At 43.1% G+C, this 26961-nt stretch overlaps 2 protein-coding genes and 1 long non-coding RNA gene across 12 annotated transcripts; 2 read left to right on the top strand and 1 right to left on the bottom strand.

Annotated features, from left to right (window-relative positions):
• The first annotated feature begins 45 nt into the window (after positions 1 to 45).
• On the top strand, positions 46 to 2835 carry LOC119149102. The gene is made up of 3 exons (XR_005104571.1): positions 46 to 1307; positions 1359 to 1360; positions 1534 to 2835. It is a non-coding gene; the product is annotated as an uncharacterized LOC119149102 (long non-coding RNA).
• TIPRL (TOR signaling pathway regulator) lies at positions 2542 to 13940 on the bottom strand. Of its 5 annotated transcripts, none has more exons than XM_037390025.1 (8): positions 13862 to 13940; positions 12605 to 12703; positions 8834 to 9013; positions 7892 to 7991; positions 6622 to 6753; positions 5529 to 5624; positions 4725 to 4787; positions 2542 to 3148 (listed from the first exon to the last, which is right to left on the bottom strand). In XM_037390025.1, the coding sequence occupies exons 2-8, from the start codon at positions 12631 to 12633 to the stop codon at positions 2999 to 3001; spliced, it is 750 nt and encodes a 249-aa protein (XP_037245922.1). In that variant the 5' UTR covers positions 12634 to 12703; positions 13862 to 13940; the 3' UTR covers positions 2542 to 2998. The 5 variants fall into 5 exon arrangements, with proteins under 5 accessions (XP_037245922.1, XP_037245920.1, XP_037245923.1 ...); XM_037390023.1 differs by lacking the exon at positions 13862 to 13940 and adding an exon at positions 13073 to 13179; XM_037390026.1 differs by lacking the exon at positions 13862 to 13940 and adding an exon at positions 12982 to 13002.
• Positions 13617 to 26734, top strand: GPR161 (G protein-coupled receptor 161). Of its 6 annotated transcripts, none has more exons than XM_037390021.1 (8): positions 13617 to 13699; positions 14216 to 14343; positions 15129 to 15768; positions 16287 to 16358; positions 16860 to 17011; positions 18541 to 18645; positions 21909 to 22028; positions 24023 to 26734. In XM_037390021.1, exons 3-8 carry the CDS (start codon positions 15311 to 15313, stop codon positions 24268 to 24270), a joined length of 1155 nt encoding a protein of 384 aa, XP_037245918.1. In that variant the 5' UTR covers positions 13617 to 13699; positions 14216 to 14343; positions 15129 to 15310; the 3' UTR covers positions 24271 to 26734. The 6 variants fall into 6 exon arrangements, with proteins under 6 accessions (XP_037245918.1, XP_037245917.1, XP_037245914.1 ...); XM_037390020.1 differs by having other exon boundaries at positions 15129 to 15241; positions 15339 to 15768; positions 16287 to 17011; positions 24023 to 24270; XM_037390017.1 differs by adding an exon at positions 14992 to 15029 and having other exon boundaries at positions 16287 to 17011; positions 24023 to 24270.
• The last annotated feature ends 227 nt before the right edge of the window (positions 26735 to 26961 follow it).

The raw sequence follows: 26961 nt of genomic DNA, 5'->3' as shown, positions 1-26961 counted from the left end.
GGTGAAAGGCAAAGGCACACAGACCCAACATCTTAGTAGCATGCACAATTCAGCACCACGAGCAGTTATTTTAGTTTATTTTGCTCAGATAAAAACAGAACTATAAAATGTTTGGTACGTTTTATTTAGCGACATACAGGAAAGAATATAAATTGTCACATGTTAAACTTGCCACAAAACAGCTGGAGAATCACCCCACTCCCTCCCCCTCAAGTTACGTTATCCGTAGTGGTACTTTTCTGTGGAAAATTTGTACCAGAGAGCTTACGGTGTACCGGTTTATGCTGCTGCTTCTTGGTAACGTGTGGTGTGAGAGAGTCACAAAGTGCTCCACGTTTTACTTTGTAGTAACTGTAACTTCCTAAACACACTCTTGTGATTCCCCCAACACGTGTTCTACTGAAACACAGAGCACCCACAACAGATGGGTATCACATAGCTATAGAGTCAGGATTCAAGTCCATTCAAGACAACTGTATCAACAGGTCACAGATCAGTGTGTGTGATGGACAAGATAAAATACACAGTATAAGCTAAACATGCAGAGCACCTTCTCAACCGTAGGTGTCCATGCTGCCAGTTCCCCCCCAACTATACTTTAGCCCAATGGAGCTCAATGTTATTAGCATCACTGAATGTTATCAGCATCACTGACCAAACTGAAATCACAACTGTAATTAATGAATGCAGATATAGGTTCATGCTAGCACTACATCAGCTCTCCTCTCAATCACTACCAGCTTAAAGTGTGTTTTTGTAAGCCTTTAAGGCATTTAAAAGAATATATGCTCAGAGTAAAAGAAATGCCATGACTGGCTTCTCTTCACCCCCCATTCGTTGTTCCCTTCCTTTTCACTCTCTCCCCATATCCCTCTATCACTGGAGTGGACCTAAATAATTTTCTGTTACCAAATTAAATTTGATCACTTCCATGCTGTAATCATTTGCAGCCCCTTCTTCATCCTGACACTAAAATCTTTAGGGAAGAAGTGCAGGAAGGAAGATGAAAAAAGCCAACAGAATTCAGGACTGTAAAGGGGAATAGAGGACCTCACCTCTAATTCAAAGTGGCTGTAAATTTGCTTACCCAGATCATGTCTGGCTGATAATAAATTCTTTCAGAGAGTGTTTAATTTCAGTTCTCTTCACTCATCTGATCCCATGAGTCATAGGATTTTTTTGCAGTAATCCCTTCCAAAGGATTCCAAAGATAAGGCTGCAGGTGTAGTCAGGAAAAAAAAACAACCAAAGAAAGATATTCTAATCAATAATGTTTTACAAAATAATCCTCACAGACCCTCAGTGAGGTAGGCATGTATTAACTCTAATTTTTACATACAGGGAACTGAGGCACAGAGAAGTGACTTCCTTGTGGTCTGAGTAAATCAGTGACATAGGAAAAGCTGCCCTACAATCTTATGATTAATTCATTACACCAGGCTGCCTCAAATAAAAGTGAAAGGGTGTAGTGTTTGTTTTTAATTAAGAAACCAGTCACTCAGATGGCAGTACACTTTTTTCTAAAAACCTCAGGCTCTTCTCCAAGTGAAAACCATTTCTCAAAAGACCTGGTTAAATACCAGGTTTTGAGGTGGGTTGTTTCTATTAAGCCATGCAGTGTAGAATATGAAGACTTTAAAACAAAAATTCCAAGACATCAGAATGTGTACACATTCTTATCTGCTATCACCTTAAACCACAAGGCCTACTTTTCGCTACAGTCCTTTGGTTCTTGCACTTCACTGAGCATGAGCAGTAAACCTAGACAAGTCTGTTTAGCTCCCTCACTTAGGCCAAACCATTAATTTAGGATTTCCAAAATCAATATAAATATTTGAAGTTTAATCTACAAAGTGTTGAGTTAAAACCATAACTATACATAGATGACTATAGATCACTTCTATTAATACCAGAACTTAACAAATTTTAAAAATAAACCAAGATGATGTATCTGGAATATGTTAGCAACCTTTTAACGGTATATAGGATCTTGTTCCTCAAACTGCAAATACCAGCATCCTTTAGGGAAGCAACCCTTTAGGGATTAAGAGACTAAACACCCCTCTCTTCCCCAGCCTTAAGCCACACTTCTATGTAGCAATTTGACCGTCAGGGCAGTACAACCATCATACATGGGCATCATCCGCGATGTCCAACAGGAGGGCAATGCAGTACAATGCATTTGCAAGATTATGTGACTGTAGCAGCATACAGACCACAAGCAATGGTCTCCAGAGCTGCTCAGAGAAATCTGGCTGACATCAGATTAGTATTTGTGAAGAGACATAGCTATCAGTGTGTGCCTCTGTTAGCCTCCAGGTTTAATCCTGCTCTGGAGTTATTGCCTCACAAATAAGGTAATTTTACCTTTATATAGTGTCAAACAATTGCAATTATTTTTTCTTTTCCTCCTTAAATCTACCTTCAGATGAAGCAAGAATGATCTTAAGTTACAGTCTGGATCAGAGACTCCAAAAAGTAACTTAGTTGGTTACCAGCTCACAGTAGGGGAAGCCAAGCAACATGTGTACACAAAATAAATGCAGAGGATTTTTTTTTTATTTTTTTTTTTTACACCATGGACAATTTCTCAATAAAATCATGCCAATGTTATGACTCCACTAGTCTCTTAGTATCTGAACAGCAATAACAAAATCTTCATAGAAGTGTTTGTGGTGGAGGGTATCCAGACAATACTCCTGCCTAATTGGTGAACTAAACAGAACCTAGACTTTTAATCGTGAGATTCTTTCTCCAGTGCCATTGAAAACTGTAACTCACCATCAGACTATCATTAACTCCAGATACAGGTTAAAAAAAACCACAAAAAAACACCATTAGCAAAACCTGATTGAAATGTTTTCTCTTAGGGCTACAGAAAAATTAGCCAAATTCTTTATTCCACTAGTAGTGAAACCACCCCCCATGGCAATGGTTACATGATCACATTATCCCCCATGGCAATGGTTACATGATTCAAGTCCATATAAAGTCACATTTATTTAGACTTAACAGACATGGTTTCCAGTGCTGCTGCTGGTTTAGGCTCCAACTTCTCTGGGAATTCTAGTTTTTCACAAATTGTCTCCTTTATGGGTAGATACTGAGAGATCTCGTTAGGTTCCGTGAACAGTGAAGGTGGAACATCCTAAGAAGCAAAAATTTTACAGGAAACAAGTAAACAAAAAAAGAAGAGGGGGAGGTATTCCAAACCCAAACTTTTACAACTAATCTACAATTTACCTGATTTAAACACCTGAAGTAAAGTATCATTATTAAAATTTACCTTATAACTTCAAATGTACAGAGTCTTTTACTCATATGGACCAACAGGCTAAGGAAAGCTATTTAATGCTTTTAAGCAGCAGACTGTAAGAGTGCAAGGAAGTCAGAGACATTCATGAACAGCTACAATGTTTGTTTTAAAAAAATGCGTTTATCATCTAAATGTAACAAACAGTCTTCTTGAGGTCCTAGTTCTAGGTGAGACCAGGATGGCCACCAGGGAACCCATGCTTAAGGTCTTCTAGTCATTGCAATATATTCACTGGAGTTGCTTGGGTTTAGCTATTGCTAATTGATATACCTCGACATGTATCCTAAGTTTTATGAAGTTCAGCACAGACATTTATATGAAATACTAAAACTCATTGGATTTTAATTTAATGTTTAAATAAATTAGGTGGTTTCATTAAGTTTGTATCTTTCTCTGGAGATTCCTGTAGATAACTTCACCACACACATTTTTTTCCCATCAGATGTCTTGTATACTGAGCAAACCACCTTCAAACTTTCTAGTAATATTCTTTAAGAAAGTTGTTATCCAGAGCTATTCAAATGCACTCTGTATTCTGGATATCACTAACATGCAAGGAATTCTACTGCTGTTTCAGTTATTCCAAACCTAAGCGAAGCAGGAATCTTTTTTGCTTTACCTATGCAAGCTGATCTAGGGAATTGAAAAGCCATATGCATTTCCTCTCTATAACATGCAGGAAAAATTATTTAACAGCATAGGTGAAACCTGGCTGACTGATTTATATTTCAAACCCACAAAACTATCAAAAAGCTCACGTCTGGATTCAGTCCCATTTATAGGAATCACATGTTGTTAAGAAATGATACACTGCCCCTTTTATCAAAAGGAAAAGCATTCTGCCAAAATACTCCCTCTGAAGGTTAGTAACACATTTACAAGTGAAGAAAAAACAAGGGAGAAGGAAAGTAAAGGAACACCCAAGATCAGGTGTTTGGTCAAGAATAAAAATCAACAGCTGCAACTCCAAGTGTGCCACAACTTATTCTGAGCCATTGCTAGAGTTTTATGGTGAACTGCTAAACTTACTTGAGAAAAACTGAATGAGTCTATCACCAAACAGATCTTAACCCCTAATACCACTTGCAAGCATACAGCCAGCCCTGAAATTTAGCATCATAGGACACGGACTATCTGATTTTGTGGCTGAACAGTTCTATGAAAACGTAAAATAATAATAAAAATATTGTTAACTCAAAAGTAGAAGTAACCCAATCCTATATCTTGTCACATGATCTGAGCATTTACAAATGTGAAATCACCAAAATAAATGTTGCCTAAGCAGAAAGTTTTTTTTCCCCTGTATCAGTTCCAAACCTAACAAAGAATGACTTACACAGTACTTCCTATGCTAACCATAAAACATTTTAAAAGCAGACAAAAAATATTTTTTTTTAAAATGCAATACCTTTAAACTTGATATTTTGCTTTCTCTGGATGTATATTCTCGCAACATGTAGGCCTTGTCAGCCTAAGGGAAAAAAATGACAAAAAATAATTACAAAATCATTATCTAGTATCAGTGCAAAATAACAATTTTAAACACACTAAATTTAGTAAGCATTTGAATTTAGTTGACCACAGATTTTCATCTGGGAGCAGAAACATAACGTTCAAATTCACAAAGAGAGAGAAAGATGCTTAGCAATGTTCTCTTTCCCAAAACTCACCTTTCTGTGTGTATGCATGAAAAAATTGTATGACTGAATATGCTTGTTAATCTTTACTCAACTAGAACTCCTACATCAGTATGAATACAGCTAGACAAAATAAGCAAACCACAACTCAGATTCTATATTATTTATGAGATACTAGAACACAATGTGGTACAGTTATTTGCAAGTTAAAACTTGCAGTCATGTATTAGACAAGCCAAAAAACATTGACTTGGAGATGAGGGTAAGCACAGTATCACACCATTTACTGCTATTTTCCTTCTAGTACTTCCTCTTTAATCTGCATCTGTCAAATCTATTTAAATGATTACTTCACATGAGGGGTAGCCTACTCTGCTCATACGATACCAAGCCCCATGGCATCCAGTAATTGGTTGCTACTTCAGCATCACCACAATAATAAAATACACTTGAAACTTCAGGTAACTTCTATGCCCTCAAACATCAGTATTAAATTACAGGAATATCAGCAGGTCTTCTCTGAAAGTAACATGGCAAGGGAGCATCTGTATTCATGATGGCAAATAAGGGTTTACCTCGTGATGAAGCCTTGTATCATTCATCCTGATAAGCACGCCATCAACTCGCAAGAAAAACCTCAACAGCACAAAAAAGCTGGAAGGCATAACTCTCTGCAAAAATAAAGATGTTCCATTCAGCATATTACAAAGTTTTACTTTAAGCACGCATTTATCTACATCAGTGTCTTGGTTTCGACTGGAATAGAGTTAATTTTCTTAGGCTGGTGCGGTGCTGTATCTTAGATTTGGTGTGAGAACAACGCTGAAAACACACTGATGTTTTTAGTTGTTGCTGAGTGATGTTTTTAACAAATCAAGGACTTATCAGCTTCTCAGGTCCTACCAACAAGAAGGCTGCAGAGGCACAAGAAACTGGGAAGGGACACAGCCAGGACAGATGACCCAAACTAGCCAAAGGGATACTCCATGCCACTGGACGTCACGCTCTGTATATCAACTAGGGGGAGGTGGCTGGGGGCTGCCTATTGCTGCTCAGGGACTGGGTGGGCATCGGTCAGCAGGTGGTGAGCAACTGTATTGTGCATCACTTGGGGTTTTTTTCCGCTTCCCTTTGGATTTTATTCCTCTCCCCTTTTCATTACAAGCATTGTTATTATTATTATTTTAAAAATATTTTTTTTCAATTATTAAACTGTTCTTATCTCAACCCTTGAGTTTTACCTTTTCCCCCGATTCTCCTCCCCATCCTGCTGGGGTACGCTGGGGGTAGGAGCAAGCGAGCAGCTCCGTGGTACTTAGTCACTGGCTGGGCTTAAAACACAACAATCTGATATTTGTAATGAAAGATAGTGTGAGGAGCTTTCAGTAGTAAAGTAAAAATTTGGGCTGTTGATGTACTACAACTATCATTGGACAGCAGGGCAGAGTGTGTCTCAAAAGATTGTTATACAGGATGCAGAAAGAGGGAAAAGATTGTTCCCTGAATCAACTGACAGAAAGAAAGATTTTATTTCTAAGAGCCACAATAAAGAGCTTTGCATTTTAAACTTTAAATCTCAGAAGGAACAACATGCAAAAAGTTACTTTATTTTGCATATATCAGCCAACTGAGTCACTAAGCATCTTGTATACACCTCTCGGTACTCACTATTTTTACACTCAGACTTGATACTCCATGATCATGAAGTTCGTCTTCAAACAGAAGTACTTCTTCAAAAAACATAATTTGCTCCCTGGCTTTCAATTTCTCTGTATTTATGTGTTCTGTTGTAGGAACAACCTGAAGAAAAAGATTAAGAACAGTTAGAAGCAGTGAGTTAGTTTGTTGCCAAGCTACATAAAATTTTTCTTGATCTTTTAAATCCCACAATTGCTACTTTTGGAGTCAAAAAAGCTTTTAGGCTTAAAACATTCTAAGAAAACAAGTTAAAATTAAACCCAAAGTTTCCAAGAGGAAACATCAATCAAAGCAAAAACCAAGAGTGGAAAATTCTGAATAAACTTCCCTCTGGGTATAGGCTCAGTAGCATTTCAGCTGCAAACAACTCTGCTCACTCTCGATACTTGAAAACATTTCAAGATGCCTTGTGTTTAACATACAAGGGATAAAAGTTCTGGGTTATAAACAGGATTTTAATATCTCTAGCCCACTACAAACCCTGAACATGATCCTAATAAAGCCTTGCAATGGAAATCAAGTGCCTATATATTTCTATCTCATGGGCTCCATATACACACAAGACATCGTTTATTCCTATGCTGCACTTTTACTTCCAGAGTAACTCCAATGATCTACACCTAACACAATCCTAGTGGATTAATATCAATTATCTGCTTAGTAGCAAGCAATCTGTATCCAGTAAAGAGAAGGTGGGATCTTCAGTCTTACTTTAAAGTAAATAAAGACAAGGGAGAGCCTGTGAGTTTAAGTATGAGGAGTTACTGCTGCAGAAAAACAAAGCCACTGAAAGCAGACTGACCTACAGATCTGCTTAGACAAACAGGCAAGCAACAGAGAGTAAAGGTACTAGAGAATTACACATTTACTAGTTCTGTTGTGTGTGAGGAGCTCAGGGCTTCAGAGGGGCATCCAGCAAGTACGGAAGATTCCCATGTGCTTTACTCTCTGAGTAAGTTCTCCCTAAGGGACACAATGGCACCCTTTTATACAATCCTAAAATGCTTTAACACACACACACACAGAGTTACTAAAATAAGCCATGATTTGATTAGGACAACATGCTGAAAGACATGAAAAACTCAAACTATATCTTGAAGTCAAAAACCATGAAGCATGAAAGATTTTACAGAAGCCTATTATAAGGTAAATGACAGCTTAAAAAACCCCAAAACCACAAAACAGAAGTGTTTGTCTGAAAGACTAGGCAATCAGCATTTAACAAGGTGAAAATAGTTACCTTTAATGTTGCGGTATCTCCCAGCAATGTTCCTTTGTAGTCTGTTGTGTAAGTCCAATCATATGGCTTGACAACTTCCTTAGTGTGCTCAGTCTCGCTCCTGAAGAAATAAATAAGAAAACAGCATGCTTTGTAGTTATTCTTAAAAAATTACAGCCTCACATAAGATTACATATTACGATTCCCACACGCCTCAAGAAGAAAAGCATCAACATTGCCTGTGCTGCAATGACAACATCAAGACTTAATCACATAGTATTGCTTCCTTTACAATATATGTTTCCATAATTTATTAGAAAAGCGTTAGCACAGGAATTCTGGTAACACTATCTCAGTCCTGGGTAAAAAAAAAAATTTTTAGTTCAACGTTGCTGAAAAATTCCCATTTCGAGATCATTTTTTCTTTGCAGGCAGAAAGCAATCTGCTGATAACACACAGCAATCAATAACACTGCTGTTTGCCTTAGTTTTTGTGACAGCTTTGATTTCTCTCTGTGCTTTATTTCTAGGTGCTCTGCCGCTACTTTGGTAAATACTAAGCAGTACAATTAGTTCTCGTTCATGGTAATTGTTCTGCTATTTTCCTAAGGCTAAGATTTTGAACACGTACAGCATTTTACACTTTGAAACCCCACACCATACAATCTTGTAATGCTCGAGGCCCTATGAGTTTAAATAAACAGAAAGAGCATTAAGCCATGTTAAACTTGTAGTTTATTTTAAGAAAGCCAAGATGCAACTGCAAAATACAGTTGACCCAGTTTAACAGATAGGATGATAGTGGCAAAGAAAAGCCAAGTGACTTCTGTGATCCCACACTGTATCTACAGCAGAACCAAATGTAACGTGGTCTTCAAAGTAATTAAAAGAACAGACTGAGCTCTTATGACCGTTTCACATACAACACACCAGTACTTGCCCACTGGTGATAAAATACTGTACCTGCTCTCTTGCCACTCCTCTGCACAAGCCACTTTGATCATACCTTGACAATTATTGACACATTTTAAAGCATCTGTTGCATTGAACTCAATTCCAAAACCACGATCGTGCTGTATTCTTAGGATATTGTCTCCAAACATCATCTCTGGCAGGGAAGGCATGTGTAATTCATCAGCCAATCTGTACAGAAAAATAAAAGTCCCATGAAGAGAGATCAGTCAGCTACAGTTCAGTGAAAGCAGTCTTGTTTTGGAGTAAGTAATCTTTAGACCATGGTAATTCAGAAGACATATTGTCAATATGTTCCGCAAAACACCTGTTTTCCCAGTTTACTCATTTGATATGAATTGCAGTCATTGATCCAAAATGACTTTTCCACCACAAAAGTATTCCTAAAACATTCCTTCTCCACCAGGCTTGTACAAAAGCTTCATGTGGGAGGAATCAAAACACTATCCAAACAGCATGAAATAGCAGCTTTCAACCTGTTGTAGCAAATCCCTGGATGGTCCATGAACTACTTTGCTAACTTTTAGGAACAAACACTCATTGTCAACAAGCTTAAATTCACTACACAGTGGTCCATACCTCCAAATTTAGAAGCCTACAAAAAGGGGCCAAAACAGACTGGCAGAGTACGTGAGAAGTGCAGAAGACACTACCACGCTCTACTCCTTTCCCAAGCTGGCAGAGAACACAGTGGTATTTGTAACCTTACGCATGAAAACCGCAGCCAAAGACCCAACCGGACAAAGTACTGCACGAACCAAATAAGCATGATCCCTGAGCAAATCTCAAACATTTCACATTTTGTTTTACATCAATCTTTATACTTATGTATACATATGTACACATATACATACACTACATATAAATACACACACACACGTATATAACACCACTTTATATACATACTGATTTTATTTACCAAAAGGCTTCATATCTTTCTTTTCCTCTCTACCACTACCTACTTTACTTGATCAAGATCAAAAAGAAAAATACAACATTTGGAGAGAAGAAAACTTTAGGAAACACATTATTTATAAGGAGGAGAGAAAAAAAAAGTGCCCTAAGTGTAACATTCACATTGATAGTAAGGCATTCCTGAACAAAAGTGGTAATTTCTGTAACTCTGCATACAAAAGAACATTATGCTAACGAGCCTGAAATAAAAATAGCAAATTCATACATCTGGAGAATATGATCCTATGTCTCTCCCAGAGAAGGCAGAACGTTATGAACTTTTCCATTTTAAGTGTAGGCCCCTTGACCTGCAAAGACCAACCCCAGGACAGAAAGGAGTTCTTGCATGTTTAATCCTTCACCTTTCCACAGAGGTTGCCGAGGGATTTTTGTGATAGAAGTTTGCCAGAAATAAAACTTCTACAGATACTAATTATGTTCCCCAAGCAATAAAAAAAAAGGCAAGATGCCCAAAGAAATACATTATAAAAAGAAGCCGACGAAAGGCACTGCAACTAGGCAGTTCTTGACTCTTCAAATTAAAGTGGATGACTTGTTTTGGGGATCTCACATTAGGTATCAAGACCTACAGGTCAACGGCTAATTTTGGATTTCTCTTCCCTACCTTGCAAAATCCTCTGTGTTCTTTCAAGCTCCTTTTGTGGCTCTTCCAAATTTACTTCTCAGCCTTTTTCAACACATTCTGAAAAACTGTTTGTCCCTCAAAAACATCTAAACAGACAAAGGTAGTTTCTGAATATTACAGAGGTGGCTGTTTATTTTAACATAGCTACAGTTAAAGAAACTGAATAGATCAGAAGATGAGTACAGCAGGCAATTTGGCTTCTAGACTGGCAGTTCAAGTATCTCTTGAGTTAACGTCCTCCTGATCTTAGGAATAAAGATCTTCATTTTTAAGAGGCAGCATCCTACAAAATAAGGCTTCAGAAACCTGCCATAAAAATAGGATACTCTTAAAGGTAGCCCCTCCTTCCCCTGCAGGACACAGGTACAACTTAGCTCAATGCTGAATCCTCATTACAGAAAAATTACTGAAACACAGAATTCAAGTTTTCTTAACTGTAACTGCAAAAATTAAAAGAAGCAGTTTGAGAAGATTATTTCAGGTACTGAACGTAAGATGGAGGAAGGAACGTATTTTTTACCTGTTTTAAGGCTGATATCCAGTTTTAAAAAAAACAATCAGCATTATGCTGTTATGTGAAAAAAAACCAAACTTTTACGTAGTTTACTGTGATAAAAAAAAGCATAAGATTTCAAGACATGGGGCTTCATAAAAAAAAAACCACCCAGCCTCCAAAAAGTTAAAAGCACACATGAATGAAGATACATTTAACAAAAGCAACAAGACTTTCATGTATGTATTTCAGATATTGAAACTAAGAAGTATCTGTCAAATTCAACTGCCCAAGGTCAGCTACAGCGCTACACAGCTGAACTGCTCAGTTCCACATGAGCAAATCTGACTCAAGTACTTGATGCTGACACAGAAACATTTTCTCCAGTGGTTTGATAAGTGTGGGAATTAGTACAAGGAGATGGAAAATAGTATTTCTTTTATGAAAACCACTATCTTAAAATAGCCGCTATCACAGAATAGCTTATGAGAGCCTGTGGACCACATTTAAAAGAACTTTAATCACCGTTAAAAAATAATGAAGAGAAACAGACCTCTAATTAGCAGGCTTTTGTTCGTAGAGGTCTAGGTCTCCAAAACGGTTAGCAATCATTAAAAACAAAATTCTGGAAACCATCTGTGTCTCAAATCATCCCAGTTTCCCAAGCCATTAGCCTCGCAAAAAGAGAGGGCACAACACCCGCCCCTCCCCCAGCTACTGGCCCTGAACAGCTACTGAACAGCGTCCCCCGCGCCCCGAGAATGTCACGGCTTGAGCAGGGCGGCGAGGGCCCCGGCCCCACCGAGCCGCCTCCCCGCGCCCTGGGGAGGGGCGGCGAGCAGCGGCGGTACCTCCCGGGCCCCGTGTCGTCCCCCTCCTCCCCGCGGCCGGTCCCAAACCCGCCCGACCTCTCGGCCTGCGCCGACTTCATGATGTGCGTCCGGGCGGCGCTCAGCTTCCACGGCCCGAAGGTGAAGTCGCGCCGGCTGCTTTGGAAAACGGGGTGCATGGCGGAGGCGAGGGGGAAGGCCCCGCCGAGGAGGAGGCAAGACGGGCCGGAAGGGGCGGCGGCGCCTGCCCTGCCCCGCCTCGCCGCTCCGCCGCAGCCCGTGCACCCCTCACGGCAGCAACGGCGCCGCCGGAACCGCCGCCTCAGCGGACTTCCGCTTCCGGGGACACGCTCCTGCGCGCGCAGCCCGGAAGGCGTGCGGCGGCGGGAGATGACGTGTCGGGGACGGGCCGTGGGCGGGAGGCCGGAGGTGCTGGGCCCCGGAGCCGTCGTGCCGGGGGTGAGAACGCGGGCGGGAACCTCCTTCCACCCACCGCGAGAGAGCGGGCCTCCGGCCTCCTGTGCCCGGCGCCGCCGCGGGCAGCTGGGCGCGAAGGACCGGCGAGCTCACCTGAGCCCCTGTCCCCGGGGAGCCGGGCAGCGGCGGCGGCAGCAGCAGCCGGTGCAAAACGTGCGTGTCCGCTAACGCAGGGTTCTGCGGCGGTGCTACGCACGGGGAGGTGGAACAGTCATGGGGAGCTCTAAAGCTCCGTGGCCACGCTCAAATGGTGCCGAGCCATTCTCCCTGGCCATGCTTCAAGGTTCAGCAAGCATCACCCAGCCCCAACACACAGACGCCTTCTGCTGTTGCAGATATTACACACACAGGTGCATACATACGTGTGGAATCTCCTGTGCCGGTTGGGCATAGTCTTGAACGCTGTCCGGAGATGGCATTTTGAAAATGTCAGAACGTGATGGCAGGGTAAACTTAAAATCCTGTGGAAAAGCATCGGAAGAACTGGTTGAGAATAACATAATTTACACTTCCAGCCCTGATGCTTGTGTTGCTTTTCTGCACCATGGAAAGGACAGACGCTCCCCGAGAGCTTCCCCTTGTGTGGGGGCACAACGATGTGCAGCCCAGCTCGTGTTAGACCCGCCAAGCTGAGACAGCAGCTGTGGGAATGCGATGCCCGTTTCGTGAAAAACTCCCCCTCTCTTCCAAAAACCACAGCGCAACCAAAACACGGCAAAGCTCAAGTCAGAGCAGTCACCTTTGCACTCAAAGGCCTTCCAGGACACGGGGAAGCCAGGAATTAGGGATGCATAAGCGTGGCATTTAATTATCATCCACCCTGCGCTCACCGATGTCCTGTTTCGGGTGGGGGAGAACAACTTCCCCCCCCCCCCCATCCGCTCTCTGTTACTTCCAACAGCATTTCGGGGATTAGGGAGTCTGGCGGTCGGGGTCTGCCCCTCTCTCGGCAGCTGTCTTGCACTGTGGTGCCGGGACAAGCCCCTTCACCTGATCTGTGAAAAGCGGACACCCCCCACTCCCCTCTGAACTGGTCTCCTGCGTTTCCAGCGGGGGAGAGCTGCGGGGAGCCCAGCGGTGCGGGGAGCGGCGGCTGCGCCTCGGGGCGGGCCCGCGGGGTGGATGCGGTGCCCCCCCCCAGCCGGGGCACGGCCAGGCTCTGCCCGCGGCGGCGGAGTCCCAGCCCGGGGCTGTCCTGGAGGCTCCGCGGCCCCCGCAACGCAGGCTGAGCTCGGCTGAGAGGGGCGCCCGCCGGCCTGGGGGCGGCCGCAGGGAAAATGGCGGGCGGCGGAGCCGGGGAGGGGGCGCGGCGGGCCGAGGCGGCGGGGCGGGCCGGCGGGGAGGGGGCATGGCCCTGCGGGGGGAGGGTCGGGCCGCGGCTCGAGGCCTCTCCGCCGGCGGCGGCGGCTGTGGGGGGCCCGGGGGCGGTGACCCGAACCCTCCCGCTCCGGCGGGCGGTGAGTGCGGTGCCGGCACCGGCGGCCGGGGGGGGAACAGGGGTGGCGGGACCCGGTGGTGGTGCGGAGCGGTCGGTGGGTGCCCGGGGCGGGGGACCCTGCCCTTTGTTCACTGCCGGAGGGAGCGCGGGGGCAAAATGGCGACCCCCTGTCCCTACCCACCGTGTCTGCCGCTCGCCGCCGCTGCCTTTGTGTGTGCCGGCAGGGGCGGGACGCTGCCCTGCCCTGCCCTGCCCTGCCCGGGGGGGCACCACCCCCCGCGGCCGCCCCCTCCTCTCCCCCGGGGCGCGGCAGGGCCCTGAGGGGCCGGGAAGGGGCCGCGGCCTTCGGGGGGCGCCGCCTTTCCCAGCCCTGCGCCCCTCGGCGTCCCGGCGGGGTCGCGGGTGCCGCGGGCGTGTTTGGAGATAAACTTGAGGAGAAGCGCTTTTGGAACAGCCGGCGGAGACCTTCGCTGGAGAAGCGCCAAGCGATGTGCGACAAAGCACGGCCCAGTCATACCTGCGATTATGCTTTTAGGGAAGCGCAGAGACCCATGGAGAACCCGCGGCTCTCCAGCCTGGCACCGCTGCATCAGGCCACGGCGCCGCTCCTGGGTACCGCCCGTCCGGGAGCCGCGGGTGGGCACGGCCACGGCCTTAGCTGAGGTAACTTTCCCCGAGTCCTCAGTTCCCAAGAAATGCTAATATCAGCTTTATATTAATCGGTAGACTCTAGTTTTCTGGCTTGTGTATCTGCAAGAATACGCGCAAGAATAAGTGGTGTTTTTTTCTTCAATACGTTGGCCTGCAGATGGGTGATGGATGGAATTAAGTAGATAGGAGTGCCTGTTGGAAGCAGCAGGGAGAAGGCTGCTTAAGGAATTGGGAGAAATACCAAGCTTTCAAAAAGCAAGCTTGTGAGTCAGTGGGATGGATGTTAGCCAACACTGAGAAGTCAAGGGTTAAAATTTCTCAGACATTTCTCGACAGGGGTGTCTTTTGAGCCTCAGTTCTCCCAGTCCTTTAGTTTTGGCAGTAAAATAGAATTGGTGTTCTAGCTAAGGTGATTATGGACAGGGAGAAGAGGTGGTAGGAGAGCATGTGCAGCGATCCCTGACTCTTTGAACATTACTGAGCAACTGTTAAGAAAGAGTCAGCAGGATATGACTAGCCGGGCATCTACAGATCACCAGCAAATGCTGCACAGGCAGAATACAAAGTAACAATCAGGATCAAACTGCAGATTTTTTTTTAAAGTCACTTTTTTTTAAAGTGAGAGAAACAAGGACTGATGGTGACATTCTTTCTTCACAGCGTAGATGAAGGGACTGGGTGAGATGCACAGCTGGCAAGTATGGCTTGGAAACAAGTAAGATCCTTAGAAAATTTAAAAGTAAAATGTGCTAATTTTCTTCCTTGTTTCCTCCCCTCCACCTCTTTTTGTCTTTCAGACAGTTTCTTCCCTGTTTTAGGCTTGGCACCGTTATTGACCTCTTTGGTGTACCCACAGGCAATTTCCTGCCTCTTTGCTTTCCCATCTAAAATGGTTTCCTGCATCCTACAGGTAAATTTTAATTAACACAGGCAAAAAAGCCTCCAGTCTTTGAAGAGAGTTTGAAGAAATCTTGCCTGAATGTTTTTGAGCATTGTTCTGCTTCTAGCTGCTCAGCATGTCTCAGCTGCTCAGCATGTCTCGGCTGCTCCAGCTCTGCACGCTTTGACCATGAGCAGCAATTCCTCCCTCAGCAATGTGAAGGGCCTGAGGAACCTCACCACGCAGGAAGATGGGGCGGTCAGAGTCACAGAGTCCATCGCTATCATCGTCATTGCTATTTTCATCTGTTTGGGCAACCTGGTGATTGTCATCACCCTGTACCGGAAATCTTACCTTCTCACGCTGAGCAACAAGTTTGTGTTCAGCCTGACCCTCTCCAACTTTCTACTCTCTGTACTGGTGCTACCTTTTGTTGTCACCAGCTCCATCAGGCGAGAATGGATCTTCGGAGTTGTTTGGTGCAATTTCTCAGCCCTGCTCTACATGCTGATCAGCTCAGCCAGCATGCTTACTCTTGGACTCATAGCTATAGACAGGTGAGCAGCTCTTTTCTAATGAGTCTTAACAAATTGCCTACTCATTCCATACAGTGACTTGTTGGCTGCTCATAGAATTGAGAAGCACCGCAGTGGGTAACACTGCCTACTGTTGTAGTGTTATTTTTTCTTCAGCCCCTTGTGAAATTCTGATACAGAACAGAAGAAAGCAAAGTCGTCAATATGCAAAATGAGGACATGCATCTAGATTTTTTTAAAGCTATTAGTGGTAAAATAACATACTACTTGAGAAACAATAATGACTTAAAATTCCAGATTATATCCTAAGCATGCTTTCACATATAGGGACAGTTTTAATAGTTGCACATGTGCCTTCAGCTAAGTTTTACAATCTTGACTGCAATGATACGTATTTTTATATGTAATTATTTTTATAACAAGGTCCCTGAGCCCACTTTGAGGTTTGGAGAAAAGAGAACCAATTATCAACATCATTAAAATGTGGGGTTTTTTTATTGTATGTCTTTTGTTCTATTGACACTTTTCTTGTCCACCAGGTACTACGCTGTCCTGTACCCGATGGTTTACCCGATGAAGATAACGGGCAACAGAGCAGTGGTAGCTCTTGTGTATGTGTGGCTACATTCCCTTATTGGCTGTCTCCCTCCCCTTTTTGGTTGGTCGTCTTTAGAGTTTGACCAATTCAAGTGGATGTGTGTGGTGGCCTGGCATAAAGAGGCTGGCTACACTGCCTTTTGGCAGATCTGGTGCGCACTGCTGCCTTTCATGGTCATGATGATCTGCTATGGATTCATATTCCGCGTGGCAAGGATTAAGGCCCGCAAAATCCACTGTGGTAGCATCGTCATTGTGGAGGAGGACTCCCAGAAGAATGGGAGGAAGAACTCCAGCACCTCCACATCCTCTTCTGGCAGCCGACGGAATGCTTTCCAAGGGGTTGTCTACTCAGCCAACCAGTGCAAAGCTTTCATAACCATCTTGGTTGTCATCGGTGCTTTCGTGATTACGTGGGGGCCTTACATGGTAGTAATTACATCAGAGGCGCTTTGGGGAAAAAATAGTATTTCCCCTGCCTTGGAGACATTAGCTACATGGTTGTCCTTTTCCAGTGCCATTTGCCATCCACTAATTTATGGACTGTGGAACAAGACAGTGCGCAAGGAACTACTAGGAATGTGCTTTGGGGATCGGTATTATCGTGAGTCCTTTGTTCAGCGACACAGGACATCGAGGTTATTCAGCATTTCCAATAGGATCACAGGTAAGATGCTTGGCCGTAAAAGACATGCTTCCTGAATACCAGTAAGAGCAAGATTTAATGCCCGCTTCTTCTTGGCGTGTTTCAGGGCTCTGTAAACAAAGTGGGATGTTTCTGGAAGTTTCAGCAGTCTTTTGTTCAGGTTATCATAGACCCTTGAAAGGAGAATATTTTTGTGGGAGCTAACCTCTTTCTCCTCTCTAGTAAAATTTTCTCTGCTAGAGAAGACCTAGTGATGAGGTTAACAGATCATTTATTTTTTTCTCTCTCAAGTATTTCCTTTCATATGCCTGTTGTTTTATGTTACCCAGGTTTTTACACTACTAGTTGTACGTTTGCAGCGCTTGTTCTTTGATTCCTGGCTTTGTGCTACAACTCTGAGATCCACTAAAATTACACTGGCCTTACTATATCTGTAAATTTGGTTTTTAGGCTTAATGACTGTGAAGAAAAGATCATAAACAAAGTAAAACTATGTAAAAGAGTAAAACTATTTGGTGTCTCCCTGAGCTGCAGGCTGAGAGCTTCATTGGCTCAGAGTTTGTTTTGGTGTGGTTTTGGTTCTTTTTAAGTAGAAATGCAACAAAATTCTGATTTTTATTATTTTTTTAATAATTTCCCTGGTCCTGTTCGGAAGCATCCAAAAACATCTTCATTGGGTCCCTTGGGATATTTCACGCGAAGGCAGGAACTTAAGTTATTTAATTGGGAGTGAAGATCTAAAATGCAGAAGGAAGGGGAAAGCAGCAAGGCATCTGTTGTCTTTCCTGCAACCTGGGATCGCTGGGAGAGACCCATCTAAATGAAAGAGTTCTGCAGCTGCAGCCACATGACAAACTGCAGGAGCTTTGGGAAATCTGTATCCATGAGATGCTGTGGATGAATACATTGGGAACTGCGGTGGGAGGGAAAGACAGGAAACTTCTTTCTCTTTCCATGCGATAAGAAACTGACAACTTCAAATTTATCAGGTGTCTTAGCTCGAGGCTGATAGGGAGGGGAAAAAACCCCAACCAAACCCACAACAAAATCTTGAAGTGGGATCCAAGGACAGCACTTTCCCTAGAGTCTCGTCTCTTCTTGTTTTGGAGATTTGAAAGAAGCCAGGCATTGCTGTGCCCCAGCCTCACTCACGGGCTTCCTGCCACACTAATGGGCTGTCACAGCTGCTGGTGGCTGCCAGGTTATTCTCTGTCTAGAAGGTGTCTGGCAAATATTCCCAATCTCTTGGAGTGTGTATGATCCTGTGTTCAGTCCATCTGGCACATAAAATACATGCAATTGCAGAAAGAGTGGGAGGGAGATGGTGCAGGTAGAAAGGAGTCTTGCCATATGGGAAGACTCCAAGGATATTTGAAAGCTGCTGACTGGATTTCAAAGATGGGAAGTCTAGATGCTGTGCAGTCTGGATCAGCAAGGTAAGTTTTATATGTAGAATAATAAAAACAGTAGAGTGGGTGTTACCCAAAGAGGTTTTTACTATAGCAGACCCTTTAAACATTCATTTTGTAACAAGAACAACACTTTTGCAGATTTGGGACTATCTCCTCATCTCACTGCCCTCATGGCAGGTGGGCGACCATTAGGAAACAGCAGCAGCACAGGAGAGACAGGTTTCAGCTGCTCACAGGATTCAGGTAACTAAAAGTCTCTTGCTCTCTCTTTTTGGGCAGAAGATTGCACTTGTAACTTGGCGGAAATCTCTGGGATATTTTGTATTTACACACACAGATGTCTCTTGGTGGATGGATGACATTAAGTATCAGTTCCAGCTGTTACAACAAAACTGCTGCAGTTGCTTTTTCCTTCCTTGCTGTCAATATATTTACTTGCAAAATACTGTTTGCTCTAAGGAATGATGACCCTCCCTTAATAATGTGTCCTGGGAACAGGACTCGCAGCTTTTGTGCCCTTCTCCTGTAGTTTCTGTCATTCTTCAGGGAGTTTACATGTATCCACAAGGAACAGAGCAACGAAGTTCTGTGGAGAATGTGCTTGTGTGTTTCCTAGTTTGTCTTGCTCATCCTGCAGTCTAAACATAAACACTTAGGGTGGTTTCAGCTTATGATTTTGTCACTACTTGAGATCTCTCAATTGAAGATGATTTGGAAAAGGGCAAAAGAGTTTCGCTAGTAATTTTCTGTGCAGAACTGTAGCTAGATTTTTTTTTTTTTTTGGCATTTAATTCAGCTACCACTCCTTAACTGCACTGCAGTTACTTTAAAGAATATTTCTGCTCTAGAGTCACCAGAGGGTGATCTTCTAACATTTCCTTGGTGTTAGATGTTTGTTTCTTTCTTTTGTAAAGGAAGTCTGTGGAGCTAGGATTTATTTTGGTAGTTGTTTTAGGCTGGTAGTTTTATGACTGTTATGGGTATTCTGCAGCTGCATGTGATGAAGGAGAATAGCATCCTGGTAAACCTGCCTGTTGTGGTTTAACCCCAGCCAAGCACCACACAGCTGCTCGCTCACTCCCCCAGCAGTGGGATGGGGGAGAGAACTGGAAAAGTGAGAAAACTCATGGGTTGAGATAAAGACAGTTTAATAGGTAAAGCAAAAGCCACACACACAAGCAAAGCAAGGAATTAATTCACTAGTTCCCATGGGCAGGCAGGTGTTCAGTCATCTGCAGGAAAGCCAGGCTCCATCACGCGTGACGGTTACTTGGGAAGACAAATGCCATAACACCCAGTGTCCCCCCCTTTCCTTTCCCCAGCTAATATACTCGGCATGATGTCATGTGGTATGGAATACCCCTTTGGCTAGTTTGAGTCAGCTGTCCTGGCTGTGTCCCCTCCCAATTTTTCGTGCCCCTCCAGCCCTGTCACTGGCAGGGCCTAAGGAACCGGAAAGTCCTTCATTTATTATAAACATCACCCAGCAACAACTAAAACCATCAGGGTGCTATCAACATTGTTCTCACACCAAATCTAAGACACAGCACTGCACCAGCTACTAAGAAGAAAACTCTATCCCAGCTGAAACCAGGATACTGCCTCTGCTAAGAGGATATTGTGAGTTTTTTTTTTTTCTTTCATTTCACCTTTTGATGAATGGTATTGATCAGTTTAAACAAATGAACAAACTAAATGCATACCAAATGCTGTTAGAAGTGCCACTGTTTGTTATGGAGGGTCCATAGCCTGGGAATGGATACACAAGGACCCACTTTGAAATACTGTTTCACTGGATGCCTTTACTGTGAGGAACTAAAGAGCAGAAAGAAGTCTTAGTCAGTCTTCAATGCTGCCTGGATTGATGTATGTGATCCTGTGGCCTGGTAAACAGAAGCTGGGCTCTTCATGTGAAAAACAGATGAAGTAGCAGGAAAGGACAATAATCCAAGTGGTGTCAGCTGCCACAAAATATGGAGACCTCAGTCCCAATTGCTAGAAATACTGCCTTAAGATCAGTTATTCCAAGGACAAAGATCCAGCCTGTAAGAATAAAGGGCTAGTCTCTTCACTAACCCCATTTGAAAAAACACACTGAACTCGTGCATTTGAAAAAAACCCACTAAAATTCTGCTCCATGGAAGAAAGTATCTTTTTCTTCCTAGTGCCACCCTTCCATTGCACACTGTTTCTGAGGAGGCTGTGATACCCTTGCAGATCAGTAATAGTGGACTGTTTTCAGTAGACAGCCTCAAACCCAGCTAATTCACAGAATAGCACAGAAGTTGTTTGCTTACTTGGAACTGTGTATTAGGGCAGCAAGTCGTTCTCTTTTTTGTGCGCTGCAGGGAGATGTAAGACATAACATGCAAGTTTCACCTTAAAAATCTATATCATAATGAATTGTCAGCAAAGACTAGAGCTGTGGAGCAGCTAGTGTGTTGTCTAGAGGTATACCCCCAGTGATGTCTTTCACTTCTGTAAAATGGGTGCTGGAACACCTCTTTTTTGCACAGAATATATTCGGGATTAAAAGCAGTCAAGTGGGTGAAGATGTGAAGCCACCATCCGGAGGAGTTATGAAACCTGTGAAGGCTCTTTGTCCTAGGCCTGTTGTCACATCACAGGAGTAAATGGACTGATAGTAAAGTGTCACACATCGAATGTGTGCAAGTTGTGTCTTCCTGTAGCAGCTTACCTGAGGACAGCTTACTCAGCACTGTTCTAGTGTCTCCCCTAAATGCTTGCTCTGCTTTTCCCTTACACAGCAGAGACCAGCATTGCAAGGGAGGTCTAGGCTGCAGTTTTGCCCTTTGTGTGAAAACAAAAGATGTGGCAGAGATGCCAAGATGAATTTGCTTGTGCTCGTAAACTCTGTTTTATATTGTAAAGGTGCAAAGCAAATGCAGGGAGGTAAAAAAACCCCAAAAACTAAAGTCCTAAACTGGAAAAAAGACTCACCGGACAAAAATCATTCCCAACCAGCAAGGGATTTTTCCCCATTAAAATACATTTCAAGAAAGTCAAAATAGATTAGAAACAAACTAAATTGAACAGAAAAATTCTCCAGTTCAGATTTCCATCCAGGTCTGATTACAAGCATGATATTTAGCAGCTATGGTCGTCTGCCTCTCAGGTAGCCACTGCTAGCCTCTTCTCTTAATCAGGAAATGGGGAAAGTTGCCCTCAACTTTACCCTTTATTTACTAAAGGTAAGGTTTCACCTATGTCTGCTGTCCTGTTGAGAGCTCTGCAGCTGAGCATTTCAGAGCTTCTTGAGGTTTTTAGATGGCTAATGAGAAAAGATTTCTAAATCTTCTGAATGAATACTCTGACTTCATTCTTTTTCTGTGCACTGTTCTAATTCAGGCTGAAATTTACTCAGAGAAGCTGGGTTTAGACAGTCTTTGAAGGAACTGCTATGGACCAAAAGAGTTTTTGCCACCACTTAAATATTTTATCATATTGTTTCTCTGTTTTGCTTGAGAACTCTTGCTTTGTTTCAGGAACAGATGCAATGCTTCTTGAAGATTATAGCTCAGATGGTCCTCATGCCCCACACTGCATTTGTCCTCCTCGAAGGAGGAGTTCAGTGACGTTTGAAGATGAAATAGAGCAAATTAAAGGTGGGTTTAGGGATAAATGTGGAAAAACTCAGAATTACCTATATTGCCTGCTCAGGAAGCCTCCCATGTCTTTCAGAATTGTTTTAAAACATCTCTGACCACTGTTCACCTTGACAGACCTGACTATTCAAGCAGGCACAACAGAAAGTAAGATCAGGTCTTTCTTGCAGTTCTCAAATAACAACAGGCAGGGAAAAGAGTTAGAAACTGGGGTTCCCTGCATACATATTATTTATGTTGCACAGCAGTATCCTCTCTGTAACTCTACTCACCTGGTGGCTGTTGCAGTCTTTTTTGTGTTTCTCAGGGAATACATTTTCCTGCCCTCATACATTGATTCCATTATCCCAACGTTTCTCATTTGCTGCCTGCTCTTAACTTTGTCATTCACAGACTTGAAATTCTTCCATTTACAGACTTTAATGGTCTGAATAGAATTTCATTGTGTTTCACTTACTTTTTTTAACTTAACTTTTACTTCACTTACTGAGTATGTTTCTCAGCAGATAGAGGAAAACAGATGAACCACATGCACTTTTTTCAGTCAACTCTGATTCTGTGCTAGCAAAGTGTTGCTGTGTGCTGTGATCGTCTGTAAAACATGGCAAAGTTAGTTTAAGCTGATAGTTATGGACTAGTAGACTTGGTAATAACTGGATTTATTAAACACAAATGTTTGTGGACACTACAAAAATGAGTAGAATGTTTTTAAGAGTCAAGTAATAATAAAACCTGACTGATTTTTTTATGATTCTGAAATGAGAAGACTCTTCCTGTGAACCTTTCTTTTCAAACATCTTGGCAAAATGCACTCTTGCCCTCTTCCCAGCGTGAGCTGATTATTTCCTTTTATGATATTTTTGCATTATCGTACGTTTCCCATTATCTTTCTGGTGATTATGTAGGGGCAGACATCTGATTTTTTGTGCAGTGCAGTGAAAGGAGGAGGCCTTAGTGCAAAAGTTCCCCACAGGTTTAGCAGTTCTTTCTGGTATGTCTCAGGTTTTTCAGAATCTCTGAGACTTTAACTTATTTCAGGTGCCTCACTGAAGAATTGTGTTTAGGATGAACACCTGTGTTGCTCAATGTGTTGGTGGTTATATAGATGCTACAAAAACAACTACATCAACACTGAAGAGCAGGTGTATTCAAGGTAATAAAAGGTTGGGAAGAAGTATACTACTGCCTGCAGCTGCAGTTTTCAACCTGTCCTGGCATGGCGAGCTCTGTGGCTTCCCCACTGGAAGTGGCTCCCACAGTGCGGCTGGAACAAATTTAAGCCTAAGAACAGCAGACTGCTGATTTTAATCACTGCTTGGAAGAAGCACTTGAAATTTGGTTGCCGTTAATCCATAAACACAGCATCTGGTGTTTGGGTTTAAAACATAGTATAAAATAGCTCCTAGACTGCACTGCTCATGTCAGTGAAGTGTGAGATCTTAGTTCAAATGCACTGAGAATTGCTGTAAGGCTGTAAGTCATGCTTACAGCAGGGCAAGTACAAATTGAGAAATTTGTTTCTGTCATCTGCAGGATGTCTTGCCTGATGCCAGACAATTCCTGTTGTCCCTGATCCTGGACTCGAGATAGTAAGCAGAAATCAGGCTGTTGACTTCATTTGAATTAAGACCAAAAAAATCCAGCGTGCACAGGTTCAGATTCAGAAAATCATTCAACATAAACTTAATTCATTAAGTTAAACGTGTATAAGCACTTTGTTTCATCAGATCTTTTTTTTTTTTTTTTTCACTTGGAGGCAGTCTTTCTCTGCTTGACCTATCGAGGTCACTCTGAACCTTTATGTTCTATGAACCATTTGGTTATCCTGGCTATTGCTAGTACGTGCGCTCTGTAGGTTAGTTACTTTGCAGAAGGCATGATTATACCTTTACAAAAGGATCAGTGTTAGTCTTCAAGCATTTGTGCAGCCATACTGATCAACTGTTACTTTTCTGATGTGTTGGTGTTTTGGGTTTTGGTCTTTTTTTTTCCAGAAGCTGCAAAGAATTCTGTTCTTCATGTAAAAGCCGAAGTCCATAAATCTCTGGACAGTTACGCATCCAGTTTAGCAAGAGCTATTGAAGCTGATGTGAAAATCAGCTTGTTTGGGGAAGATGCTTTACCAGGAGCTCTGTTCCCTGTGCGGACTCTGCCAGGAAGCAGTATGAACACACGGCGTGGTATCAGACCCCATGCTAGCCAAAGACTTAAGTTGCAGAGCATCGATGAAGGGAATATTTGACAGGAGCACTGGAGTAAGAAAACTGAATGAAACCACTAAGCAGGACCTACTACAGCTGTTAGTGTTACAACAGAACCAGGATACCTTTTTGGGATGCTGTCGGTGTTTTTTCAGCACTTGAAAACCAGCTGAATTCTGGTACTTAAATCAACATTTTACAGCAGTGTTTGTTTACTCTTTAGGGTGCTAATGACTCTTGTGCCATGTCTTAAATCTGTCACACAGTGCATAGGAATGCAGGGTTTGGTTTCATCAACCAGATCATTAGTCTGTTGAGTCTTGGGTCCATTACTGGCCAAAGCCGATACAGGAATGAAAATGGAGAAGTATATGCAGTGTTTATTTCAATGTTGCATTGATCCTTTTCTGACCGCCAGGATAATCAGTTTATACTCAATAGCTGGAGTGCTCTGATAGGTCGTGCATTGGATACCACATGCAGCTTTTCTGTCAGAGACTCCCAAATGAGGAACATGGACTTCACTAAGGGCAAAACTTGAACTTTTCGGAGAGCTTATGTAGAGTATCGTCATACTTACCCTTGCTAGTGGGTGTTTCTGGCTGTTCAGCAGTCACATTACTAGATCTGAAATTGGATTGTGCAGTGCTTCTGTGTTGTAAGACACCAGCTTCTCTAGATGTAATAGGTAGGAGCAGATCTGTGCTGGAAACATCACAGAGACTATATTTGAGGGAATCATCAGTGCAGAGTTCTTAGTTTCTCTGAGAACTTCAATTCACTTCCCCAGTTTTGCTTTTACTAAAATGGTACTCTACAGCTGTGGTAAGCTTGACAGAATATAAATAAGGTGTTACCACTTCAGGATTCATCTTTTCTAGAAAGACAATTTCTATCAGTTGTTTTTTTTTAATCAGGAGGGAATGTAGTATTTAAGCTATAGTTACCTCGGTGCATCTATTTCTTGGAGTATTAATTCATTAATCTCTAAAATGAGAACATTTGGCACTTACATTGCACTTTGCATGTTCTTAAGCACTGTACAGACATTACCATGTTAGGCCTTTGTGGGAGGTTTCATCAGCCCTGCTTGCCAAAGAAGGGAACTCGGCCACAGTCAAGCTGCTGGCAATGAAACAAGCTGCAAGGTAGAAAAGTTTGTTACGGAAAGAGGGATGAGGTATATCATACAAGCATGTGGGCTTGAGGAACCTTTCTGTGCCTTCCTGGGCTGGTCCCTTCCTTACCTTGTGGGGGTTACAGCCCTGCCTTACTGCTTATTTCAAAGAGAGGGAGACCTAAGTGCATAGGGTGATATCTTGGGGGTGGGTGTCGGTAGCAAACGGACTTAAGGACCAAGGATTTGCGTTTGTTTACTCTGTGTCTGCTCGCCCTAGCCTTCACTTTTCCCCAGAAGTGATTTATATGAGTTTTTTGCTGCAGATTGTTTGGACATCAGGGGCAGGATGTTTCCATTTGGGCAAAAACTGGGTGTACACTTGTGAAATTATGGCTGTGTGCAACTCATTTGCAAGCACAGAAGCAAACTGTGGCAGAGCCTCAGTCCAGTACTGTATTTAGACATCCTGTTTGTCTGTGTTCCCAACTCAGAATTGTATTCCACATGAGCTTATGTCCATCTCTGGACAAAGCAGCTTGACTTTGTGAGCTAGCCTGAATCCCATTACACTCCCATGTAAGATATAACTGCATGCTTAAAATTCAGTACATGGTTTACTGATTAAGAACAGGTTGTTAAAGCAAGAACACTTAAGCACCAGTAAGGTGGTTCTTTGCATAATGCAGGAATGAAATGACTAATAATAGCGAGGGCCTCACTCCGGTATTTTTTGCTTCTAGTACGTTAGATAAATTGGCACTTGTGGGCACTCAGTCAAAAAAGAAAAATCCCAGTATTTGCCAGGAAATGTCTTGCGCTGAGGTCATCATTGCTATCACAGTTGCTTGTAGTACTCTGCGCTCCGTAAAGTATACACTTGCCCTGGGTGGCTTGAAGCATTCTATCTGTGTCCCTTTTATTTCATATTCCTGCTTCCAAACAAGTTGAGCAAAGTTGTGGCTGTGAAAAGGGCACACGTGGGCGCGTATGTGTTGTGGTGCTAGCCTAAACCGGTGTATATTTAGGAGGAAAAATACCAAGGCACGTGTGAAAGCACAAAATTGTTACTCGTGTGTAAAAGTCACGTTTTTCACGCAGGTACTCAGCCAAATTCAGCCTTCAGGCAAGTCAGTGGGGTTGCATCTGTTTACACCATGACTGAATTTGGCTGTCGATGTTAATTTTGCTAATCTGTTATTTAGTGTAAATGTTGTTAATCCTTTTGTACACACATTATAACCTTTCCATAATTCTCTTACTACCAGAGTCATTATCTCAGTTGAATTGTCATTAACAAAAGCAGTCAGGAACAAATGCACGCATTTTATAAAATTGTAATCCCCATTTTAAATACAGAAGAAAAAAGAAACGTTTCCAGCTTCCAATAGTCAGTGCTGCGTGTTTATACTTCTGCTACTACAACTTAAGTTTATTTCGGAGTACTTCACTTTTCACGGGCGAGCCTGGCAGCGGAGGCCGTTCCCGCAGCACCAGGCAGGCCGGGGTGAGCGCTGGTCTCACCGTCGGGCTGGTGCCACCACCGCGGAGCAGCGCCCTGTCATCGCGTACCGCCCGAAACGCGGGGGAGCGGAGGCCACGCCCCCTGCCTCTG

This window comes from Falco rusticolus, chromosome 5 (genome assembly GCF_015220075.1).
Source record: "Falco rusticolus isolate bFalRus1 chromosome 5, bFalRus1.pri, whole genome shotgun sequence".
In the NCBI taxonomy this organism is placed as follows: domain Eukaryota; kingdom Metazoa; phylum Chordata; class Aves; order Falconiformes; family Falconidae; genus Falco; species Falco rusticolus.
This window is presented reverse-complemented; position numbering and strand designations above follow the sequence as displayed.

What these genes read in the sequence shown, in the direction of transcription:
- GPR161 (XM_037390016.1), top strand. Translation starts at nt 15,311, where the DNA reads ATGTTTTTGAGCATTGTTCTGCTTCTAGCTGCTCAGCATGTCTCAGCT. An exon ending in GGACTCATAGCTATAGACAG is followed by an intron (nt 15,769 to 16,286) that starts GTGAGCAGCTCT and finishes CTTGTCCACCAG; the next exon opens with GTACTACGCTGTCCTGTACC. An exon ending in CATTTCCAATAGGATCACAG is followed by an intron (nt 17,012 to 18,540) that starts GTAAGATGCTTG and finishes ACACTTTTGCAG; the next exon opens with ATTTGGGACTATCTCCTCAT.
- TIPRL (XM_037390023.1), bottom strand. Translation starts at nt 13,146, where the DNA reads ATGCTGTTGGAAGTAACAGAGAGCGGATGGGGGGGGGGGGGAAGTTGT. An exon ending in GAGGAGTGGCAAGAGAGCAG is followed by an intron (nt 7,992 to 8,833) that starts GTACAGTATTTT and finishes TTATTTCTTCAG; the next exon opens with GAGCGAGACTGAGCACACTA. An exon ending in CAAGTCTGAGTGTAAAAATA is followed by an intron (nt 5,625 to 6,621) that starts GTGAGTACCGAG and finishes TTATTTTTGCAG; the next exon opens with AGAGTTATGCCTTCCAGCTT.